Source organism: Rhagoletis pomonella, unplaced genomic scaffold (assembly GCF_013731165.1).
Source record: "Rhagoletis pomonella isolate Grant_MI unplaced genomic scaffold, Rhpom_1.0 Rhpom_scaffold_00007, whole genome shotgun sequence".
Lineage (NCBI taxonomy): Eukaryota > Metazoa > Arthropoda > Insecta > Diptera > Tephritidae > Rhagoletis > Rhagoletis pomonella.
In genome coordinates this window covers 45,068,136-45,078,912 of record NW_023458561.1, presented here as the reverse complement: position 1 = coordinate 45,078,912, position 10,777 = coordinate 45,068,136, and the positions used below count along the sequence as shown (strand labels likewise).

General features: G+C 37.0%; 1 protein-coding gene across 2 annotated transcripts in view; it reads right to left on the bottom strand.

Moving 5' to 3' along the window:
* LOC118742894 (NACHT domain- and WD repeat-containing protein 1) overlaps positions 1 to 10,777 on the bottom strand; it is a 65,794-nt gene that overhangs the window by 11,864 nt on the left and 43,153 nt on the right. For both annotated transcript variants that reach the window (XM_036475312.1, XM_036475313.1), the window contains exons 16-21: positions 8,173 to 8,268; positions 3,829 to 4,374; positions 3,595 to 3,765; positions 3,149 to 3,515; positions 2,839 to 3,081; positions 2,436 to 2,752 (exon numbers count right to left, since the gene is read on the bottom strand). In XM_036475312.1, the coding sequence (XP_036331205.1) occupies positions 2,436 to 2,752; positions 2,839 to 3,081; positions 3,149 to 3,515; positions 3,595 to 3,765; positions 3,829 to 4,374; positions 8,173 to 8,268 (1,740 nt within the window). The remainder of the gene's footprint in view (positions 1 to 2,435; positions 2,753 to 2,838; positions 3,082 to 3,148; positions 3,516 to 3,594; positions 3,766 to 3,828; positions 4,375 to 8,172; positions 8,269 to 10,777) is intronic.

The following is a 10,777-nucleotide window of genomic DNA, read 5'->3' as shown; positions in this document are numbered from 1 at the left end:
TTTTTTTTTTTGTTTTGGAAGAAGAACAAAAGAGGAAAGAAGCGAAATTAAAAAAAATGTTTTCAAAGGCACATTTTACAACTACATAAATGGTACTTAAATAGCAAAATTATTATACAATATAAATACTAAACCAATAGTAATAGCTGGCAATACTCGTTATGTACATAGACTATAATACTAGTTGTTGGCAACTCTGGCGATTAAGAATATAACTCTCAAAGCGTTTGAAACTAGGTTCAAAACGTTTTAATATACATATTTTTAACTGTTAAAGCTATCCTAATCTCAATAGCCTCCAAAAAGTGGAGAAGCCAGTAGCTAAGCGCGCGTATTTTGAAAACTTGATTCAGATTTTAGCTTATGAAGCACCAAGCAATATAAATGCTGCCACTTCATGCACTAAGAAGAACCAAAATAATTAAGAAAAGAGCAAAGGAATCTAGCTACAGGACTACTTCGGCTCACGCCTTCCGAGAAATCGTATCAAAATTATTAAACGACCATCGCCCATTCATCTGATTTATAAGATTGTAACTGTTTCTCTTTTTTTAAACAATAAAAACTTAAAACTTAAAAAAATAAATTGAAAAAAGGAATAAATTAGTTAAGTTCCTGAAATCGTACTGAAATAAAAAAAAAACTTACATATATTTTTTAAACAATATAATCTAAAAATTAAAAGAATAGTAAATTAAAAAAGAAAAGATAACATAAGTTTTCTAAAAAAATTTTTCTTTTTAAAACAATCAAATTTAAGAATTAAGAAAAATCAAAAATTAAAAAAAAAATTAAATAAGTTTCCAAAAATGAAATGAAATTAAAAAAAAATATTTTTCTTTTTAAAAATAAAATAAAATAGGAAAATAAACTAAACAAAGAAATAAACAAAAATATATACATATATATGTATTTTCCTGTTTTAAAACAACAAAAACTTAAACCCCAAAGAAAATGAAATAAATAAATTAAATTGAAAAAAGTAAGTATATAAAATAAAACAAGTCTCTACAATTTGAATAAAATAAAAAAATTTTATATTTTTTTGAAACAATATTATCTACAATTTAAAAAATTAGTAAATTAAAGAAAAGAAAAAATAATATAAGTTACTAAAAATTAAATGAAATTTAAAAAAAAACTTCTTTTTAAAACAATAAAATCTAAAAATTTAAAGAAAAGTAATAAAAACCTTTTGTTTATTAAAAGTAAAAGAAAATTGAATTAAAAAAAACTAAGTTAGAAAAAGAAGAATAAGCAGACAAGTTTCTAAAAACTATTTTATTAATTGAATTTGAATTAAAAAAATATATATATTATTTTTCAAAAGAATAAATTCCAAAATTAAAAAAAAAAATTATAAAAAGAAAAAATAAGCTTCTAAAAATTCAATTAAATTAAAAAGTATTTTTCTTTTCAAAACACTAAAATCTAAGATTTAAAATAAAATTAAAAAAAAAATAAATCAATAAAAAAAAAGAAATGTGTAAAATATATTTATAAAAATGTAATGTAACTAAAAAAAAACAATTATTTTTCTATCTAAAAATAAAACCCAACTAAAATAAAATTGAATTAAAAATTAAAAAAAGAAAACAATTCCGCTGACCGAGGATTCGAACCGTGGATCTCCCGAATGGCATGCCAGCAATTTATTGGCCATGTTTTTACTTCTTGCACTAGTCATAAGCTTTGAAGGTGATCGCAATGCTAACAAAGACAATGAAGCCAAGCACTATTAAAAACTAACTAATTACAAAAAGTTTTGAGAGCGAAGCAGCCTTAAGCACAATGCAACTCTGCTACTGATTTTGGTTTTAGTTACTAATGTTTAATATAAAGCTTTACTTTAATTAAACCATATTTATACATATTTATGCTTGTCAGTGTATTAGTTAGGAAATTTACAGAAATAATCGGAAGTCATGGTAGTACAATATATGTATATTAGGGTGGTAAAATTTTTGGTATAAGGATTGTTAAAAAGTTTTTAATCGAATGCGAATATTTCTCTTCAGAAATTTTCAAGAACTAAAATTATGTTGCATATTTAATAAACGAATTAATCAAATCCGTTGAGTTGCTCGCACGAGATGCGGTTACGAACGCATAGAATAACTCATTTTTGTATGCAAAAGATAGGATTATCGGTTGTGAAAAAGTGGTTAGTAAAATTTCAAAGACAAATATCAAATTCCCGGCGTAAACATTAAATATTAACCGATTTCAAAATAAGAAAAACGCCTTTATTTTTTCCTTAATTCACAATTCTGGGGATGGCAGCAGAAAAAATACAATTTTTTGATTTTCCAGAGTATTTTTTCACCACCCTAATGCACATATATAGTATCTATATAGTTAGACACATTCTATTGTTAAAAAATATAACAAAGTTTAAAAAAAAAATTGTTTTTTTTTTTTTAATTTAAACCTACCGCATTGTGTCTCCTTCTCGGCGGCGAACGCTTATTCCATAAAGCCTCCAACTGATCGAAATGCTGTGATTGCGCCAAGGCGGCTTGTTCGGGGCCTAAATTGGTCTGCGATGTGATTGTTTTCATTTCGGCGATTTTCGAGATCTCCTCCATGCTTGCAGATACCGAGAAGCGACGTTTCAAGCGTTCATCTACTTGAGCCATCATCACAGAAGAAGTTAGATGGCCGTACTTCTTTTGCCAGGTGTAAGTGTCTAATGATACCTCCTTCTTGAGAAGACGTTTCATTTGACGTTTGGGGCCCTGCGGTCGCAAATCTGCAAGGAGAAATAGAAGAAATAAGAAATGAGATGCTAATGAGTAGCTTTTGCTTTCTTTAGCGTGCGTTAGGAGCACCACAAACCTTCTGCATCCATTGCTGGTGCTGAGTATGTGGGCAACTTGACATATTGCGCTGGCGTATTGTGCAGACAAATGACGGGCAAATTGAAGCTCTCCAATAATTGCACTAAAATGCGAGAACATTCAAGACTAATGTCAAAGCGTTGGAAGGGCACATGCATTTGGAGTGAGGTGAGCGCCAAGCCACGTTTGGTCTCCCACACGATGAGCGTCTTGTCGTCACTACCCGAAATTGCAGTAGAGCCTGAGTAAATTTAAAATTGCATTAGAAATCCACTTTTCATTCAGCATATGCAGTCACTTTTACTCACCGTCTGCTGACACCTTCACACCCAACACAGGAGCCAAGTGACCCGCCAACGTGTGTAGCTCCTCACCCGTATGTAAATCCCATATTATAAGATTGGTATCCTTCGAACCGGATATTACCTGTGTCTTGTTGGTTACCGAAACCGCCACACAATTAACTGCATCGGTGTGTCCAACCAGCACCTGCGCCAGCTTGCCACCAGTCGCCTGCCACACTTTCAGCGACATATCACGCGAGCCGGTTATTACATACAAACTGTCGGCGGTAATGGTAAAGCAGGTGATTTCGTCCGAATGTGAGACAGTATATTTTTCATCTTCGCGTGTGAGCGACCAGATCTTCAAAGTATTGTCGCCGTTCGTAGAAACCTGTGCCAGAAATAAAGAACAGCAGTAATTTGGGCGAGCATAAAAACCAAAGCGTTGTTATTGTTGCAACGAAACTCACTGCGAATTTCATGTTATTTGTTGCGGCCAAAAACTTGTATGGGCCCTGTATGGTTTGCAACAAATTCCCACCCTCAGCCAGCCACACATACATCATCGAGTCACGATCGGTTGAGATAACGCGACGCGAATCCATAAGCACTACAACGCAGCTAACTGAAGCATTGTGACCCTAAGTACGTGAAGTATATAGTATTTAGTAAGATTCAAATACATCATAATCTACTAATCTCACCTTGAACGCATTGGTCACCTCACTCAAACCCAAACTCCACACATTCACGGTTCGATCATCCGATCCAGTGGTCAGGTATTCACCGTTTGGCGCAAAATTCACACAAGTCACGGGCGCGGCGTGTCCGTCCAGCGTGGTCTGATATTCGGGCGTGTTGATCTTTACGATATGCACGCTACGACTCGAAGCGATTGCAGCCAATTGCGAATCACGTGAAATATCGAAACATGTTATCGGTGGTAGTGTTGTCGACGGGGAACGTTGCGACTGTTGTGCCCGCTTCAATGAACGTTTTCTACGTTGATTATGTGAGTAGGGGTGCACGTAGACTTCTTCGTTGCGGAAGGAATAGAAGGTAATTTTATTTCCGCCAACTGTGATGAGGAAATCATCATTATCCATCATATAGAGCGCAGTGATCGAGCCGGGGTTGGGTGGCATTGAGCGGATTAGCCGCCCCGAGTGCATGTCGTAAATGAGCGCACGTGTATCGTCGCCTCCAACAACGGCGCGTTGACTGTCCTTAGCGATGGTCATGGCATGGAGCTGGCGGAGAGATCGCAAGTTAGGATTAATGCTTTTGAGTAGAGATGGTAAGAAATTTATCTGGAGAGATCTAAGGAAATCATTAGTTTCAGATAAACTGAGCAAACCTAAAGCACAACCGATTTTCAGCAATTAAGTATGTTTAAGGACTTTTTATTAATACTTTTTGCTTTCCACGAATAGATTTTTGGTAGTATAAATCGCCGAGCTTTCACAACAAAGTCGAGGGGGTGCGAAACACGGGGAGTAAACTCGCATTACCGGGGCAGCTGAGTGATAGATATTGAAATGATTCACTTAATATCCATCCAAACAGCTTCTGAATTAAGAATTTTAGGCGGCTCACCATTAAAGAGGGCTTTGATTTGTTTTAGATCTACAGGTTTCTTAAACTCATCCTGGTCTCCCCTTTGCCAAAAATCCTTCTACCTCATTGGGGCTTTGGTTCAAATACTACATCCGCTACGACCCAGAAATGTGTCGGTTGGTATGAACTCCCCAATATCGGAGTGCTCTTCGAATATATGAGCGTCAGAAATTAGACATAAACTTATAGCGCAGCGGGACGGTTGTCTGAGCTATGACGGCGATTCTAAATAAAGTAAGTCTTTGCTCTCGTGAGTCCAAAAATGTCATACAGCACAACAGATTTGGTTATGGTTTTGTAGAGCCAATAAACTACGCGCGGCGAGAGGACTGACAGCTTACTGAGTGGAATGAAGCCTAGATAATTTAACCCAAAGATGAAAAAAGCATGATGCCTCTTTAAACAGACATAATAGCAAAGGCTTTTTATTTCCTTGTGAGACAACGAGCTCCAGTTTGTTGGCATTTACATCTAACCGGAAATTCAGGCATTCCTCTATACCCTTGAAAAGGGTGCCTAAAAACTTTACTTTAACAATAAATGCTATGCAACGATCCACAGTTTTGCTGAGTTGGATCAGGTTCAGTTACCAAATGTTACTACCCAGTTATAATGACTGAACTTTGTGAGCCAAGAATGAAAATTTTACGGATGGTGGATGAAAATCCTGGAGAGCTCCCATGAGATGGTTAAAAAGTGTGATCGCAGGGGTTAAGACTGCAGCCTTGCCAAATATGGGCAATATAGAAAGATGTTGTTAGAGGCCGTGTTTGCCGTGTTCCAAACAGCAGTGATAGTAAAGATCCAGCGCGGTATTTATAGTAGTCTCACTTTGTGAAATCCTGTCGGAAAATGTTCTTTTAATACGTCCACCAAAGTGGAGGGCTTCGGTTTCTTTGGGCTAGGGAGATCCCTTGACCGCCTTTGGTCTACCTTTGGCAAGAAAGATCTTGAGACACGAGGACTGTGTGTCTAAGGGAGTCATCGTTTAGTCAAAAAGTACTTTCAAACTCCATTTTATTGTTGACGCCAACTCGAGGTTGCCTCAATTGACTAGCTCAGCCCTAACTTAGTCTTGTGCAATGGCCTGGCGCTTGCATTTTAAAGTAAGACAAGGCAATACTTATTACAACGCCAAATAAGAAGAAAGCAATATTTAATCAAGACCAAAAGAGAGGTCAGGTATTTGCCAACAAACTTTTAACTTACTGTGAGTGACCACTTGCTTATCAGAGTAGACATTTACCTTCTTTGTCGACATCGCGCAGATTAACAGCCAATCTACTGTTTCCTTAACGTCAGCTGGCTCTGCCTGGAAGCTGCTGGAAAGAAGAAATCGGCCAAAGGTCATAGTGCCCAAAATCAAGATGATATGGAAGCCTAACCTTAAGGTTAATGAAGAGTTCCTTGTAAAAGACTCCTCCACCGATACTTCCACCAAGCTTCGACCCACTCGTGTAACAGTTCACCGGTGTCTCTTTTGAACCACTTCCTACCGCCCACTCATTGTAGAGGGAAGACGAGTGAAGAAAGACCTAATTGTTGCCAGTCTAGCCACGTATGAAGTTATCCGTGTTATTAGAGATAAATTGGAGATCTTAAAGAATATTAGACTTTAACGCTTTCTTGCAGCAGATTTTTTTTTACTATATCGGCGCTGGCACTAAGTGTCCCACTGATTTCAATGAGAACCCTCTGTCATAGCTATTATTTTCTAGTGCATTCCATGGACATTAAGTGAGTCATTATGGTTGCAAGTAGCCAGAAAATTACCTGAGGTGAGAGGCCCAATTGCTCCCTGCAAGTGTAGATAGCCGCTATGCTTTCTTCACTAGCTCCTCATTGTTATGCTTCCATGAAAGCTAATTGGATAGAACCAAGCCCACGTACTAGACTTTCATTGAAAAGCACCAGGAGAATGCCCATATTCTACTCCCTAGTGAGAAAGGCGAGTTCCGTCCTCATAGGATTTGTGGATTATCTCTGCTCATTCCTTCATGGGTTGAATAGCTAACCAACTGTGTCCCTACAGTTCTGCCAGTGAGCAAATGAATCCTGACCAGATTGGCTTCGAAATCCACCTTACCTAGGAACCCAAAAAATTTCGTTTCTAGAGGGAAACACAAATAATCTCGAAAGGATCTTCTAAATAAATGAAGAGAGACTGATTGGTCTTAAAATCCTAGGTGATATATAGTTTAAAGCTAGGTTAATCTGGCCGGCGTTGGGCCACACATAGACCGATAGGTCCCTAGTGCTCTCAGTTGTAGTCCGACTTTAAGTGTTAAAGTATACATCACAAAAGATGTTAGCGCTTTTTGCGAATTTCAGTAGTTAGTTAAACTCTACGTTTGAGATTTATAGGCCCCTAGGTATTTTTGGCTTGTTTTTGACAAGGCGGCTCATCAGCAGAGACGATTTTCTAAGGTTTCCCTGGTCTCCCGCTCACGATACTTCTGGCCCCCGTTCATTTTAGCGATATCCATTCTTTACCACCCGGACATGCCTAGTTAAAAACCGGTAACAACTCTGCAATCCTTCCTTGGTAGCTTTTGCTGTTTTCGCAAATAATTTTTGCAGTTTCGCAGGTGGTTAAGTTATTTCATCTAGCCCTGAATTGTCCGTTCGAGACTCATAATGATAGCGTTATCGGAATCCCCATCTGTTATTTCATTATACTCTATTCCTTTGTGGTTGGGTTCCCTTTAGATATGCAGCTTTCAGTTTGCGGCCTGGCAGTAAATGGCTTTCCCGCTGCGAAGGACGTTTTAGATAAAATACTGCCTGAGGTACTTAACTGCCTTAATTGCCGCCTGACTGTCTATGTACGTATAAGTTTATTTTTGATTTGATTTTCATTTCCCTTTATGTCAGATCTGCTGCTATCCTGATAGCAAACCTCTGCTTGAAATATGCTGCAGTGGACAGGTAACAAGCCCGCCTAACGTTCAGTTCCCTACAGTATATTTCATCACCCAATCCCATTAGCATTTTAGAGCCGTCCGTGAAAATATTTAGGCATTACGGCTTGGTGTCATTCCTTTGCCCCATTACTGTTACGCAATCGTTATACGCAACCTTCGTCCCCAAATAAAGCAGGGTTCGATACAATTTGTGCTGCCTCTGCTTCTCGCCCCAATTTACCTGTGCCCAAGGGATTTGTAAATGAATTCCCCTATGGCCGTCAGTCTATGCAATGTAAATATAGTTTTCTTGTCGGATATGTCCTTTGATACTAACTACATATAGGTATATATGTATTTAATGTAGTGTGCAAAAAAAACCACATATTAATGAATGTTTCAGCTCAATTCTATTCACCTTACACGCTTTTTATTTTCCTTCCAAGTAATTGAATCATTTCTAAAGATTTTCATTCCCTTTCTTAAAGTTCAACTTTTATTTGTAGTTTTTGTATATTTTTATCTTACCTGCGACTTGTGTCCTTTGAGCGCATGCAATTCCTTGCCTGTGGCCAATGTGCGCACATAAAGGACATTATCTTCACAGTGCGCCAGAAGAAAGACCTAAAAAAAGGGAGAATAAAATTGTAAATTAAGAAAGTAAGTAGCAGACAATGGTTGAGGTTGCCATGAAAGCGAGGTGGTAATGTCATTGTAGTTTAAAGATCAGCGTAAAATTGGCAAATTTAATTAAGAAACACCAGATAACACTGCGGTCTGTTGGAAAAAGTGTGGAAAAGTCTTAATATTGCCACACGGTGGGCGAATGATAAAATTTACAATATTAAGTAGTGAGCCGTAAAACTGCAGCCTTTTATGTGCGACTTTATATGGCATGTTTGTAGTCTACATATGTATGTATGCATGTACTATCTATATAAAAAATTGCAATTTTCAGGCCGTAAAAAGAAAATTTTTTAGTACGGGGGGAAAAGACACATTTTCGATGAATGGATGATTGTAATAAAAATAATAATTTGCAAAGTAGAAATGAGTGGCAGGGCATCTAGACCAACTGAGTATGCAGATGTCCTTAACGTCATTATCTACGGGATATGTCTAATGTTATTGTGCGTCTTTTGATAGATCGCGAATAAGCTTGGCTCTGCATTTTTCTCCTCACTGAAGGATATTGCATACCATAAATTTTTTAAGCTCTAATTTTATCGATTAACCAAATTTAACTAACCCAATAAATAAAAAAGATTTTATATAAAGAAAATATTTAAAAAACGTGTAATGTTGAAAATAGTAAGCCAGGTTATACAACGTCTTACTATACATTATAAAACATTCGCTATTTATTTCAGATATTTCTTAAAATCAGTGCCAAGCAGCCAGTAGTTACACGAAGCTATGTGTGCCTGTGTATTTTGCCTGGCACTGCTTTAAACCCATAATAAGATAGTATACGCCAATGTGAGATATAATATGAAAAGCAAACCGGATTATAACTCTGAAATTGAAATGAAGCAAATGAAATTTTTATTGCCTCTGTACGCTTATTTTACAGCCAATTTTTACCTTACACTTGGGTTTGTGGCCTTATGTTAGTTGGTCAAAGAATTCTGTAGATATGCCGGTTGATGGCAAATGAAATTGTAGAAAATGCCAAGTGTCAAAAACACATACACATCGACACCTATATATGCATGTACATACATATGTATACGAAAGCAGGATAAACCAATAAAACTGGAGACTAAAGTAGATGTTTTGCGAAATTCCGGCCATCGTTGAATGTGGCTAACAACATTGCCACTATGCTAGCGCCATGTAAACAATCTATTTCCGGTATATGTACTAAATCGAAATGGGAGGGCAGTGAAAAAGTATTGTGAAGCAATGGAAAAAAGATAAACCATGATTTTCACAACTTAACTGACCTGGTCCGGAAGCAATATTGGCCAACTGGCCTTTTGATAAATGTCCACTCTAGCTGTTCACTACATACATATGTATACAGACGTGCTGATTTATCACAGGGCAATATAGCTACATACATACACACATAAATAAATATAAACGCAACAGACCGGTAGGTTGGTATGGGCACTTGATTTTATGCATTGAAGCTGCGCCCAAAAAGATATACATACTTACACACATAGCCGCTCATCCGGGATATTCACCAACTGATTAACAGCTACGAATGGGACATTTATCATTTGTCAATTTCAGTTTGTTGAGTAAATAGCTAAACTGATTTTGCTAACTATTTCATTTGCAGCAGTGTGTATTTCTTAACATAAGTATTTGGAGCTCCTAGTCGTATTTTTTTTGCCAGGAGGAGGCACCGAAAGCTTGTACCCGGCAGTGTTATCGTATTGAGGTGACGTACATATGTATATTTGTATTAAGTGTAATTGATTTCTGACAACTTAATGTATGAGTACGTTATCACAAACTATCATGTTACGAAAAGAGAGAAGAATGATGACATAATACAGTTGTAAGGATATAAAAATTATAGAATATACACAGTAAGAATACCAGACGCTAGCAACAAGGCGTCCACAAAGTCGCCCAATGTGATGACAGAGCAGGCTGGTATGCATTTGGTATGGGTGCAGGACATTGTAACCCTATTTTAATCGATTTGCAAGAGGTTAGCCATACTACTTGTTACCTGCAAGCTCCTCATTAGAGAGCTACTGTTAAAAGAAGCGCGTAAAAGAATTGGACATACGATAGTTCCTGCAACACAGCCAAGCTCATGTGGAACGTAAGGAAATCGCAAATATTTCTAACCTTCTTTAAAACGCTTAGAAATGCGCCACAATGGCTTATGTTAAGCTAGCTTGATGAAGAAACTGCCATATAAAAAAATCAACGCGTTTTTTTAGCAAATTAAAATTTGCACTTTAGTGTAATAAGTAAAATTCAATGGGCTACAAAACTGCACATCCGAAATCTTTATAGACATTTTTTTAAGTATAAAAGGACCATACTTTGAGAGATTTTTCGAAAATTTAGAGCTCTTGACATTATAGCTTCAAAACCAGGGCCAGGGAAACTAAGCCGTTGTATTACCAATGAACGAGCGCGAAACAAAGTACCTGCTGCCATCACA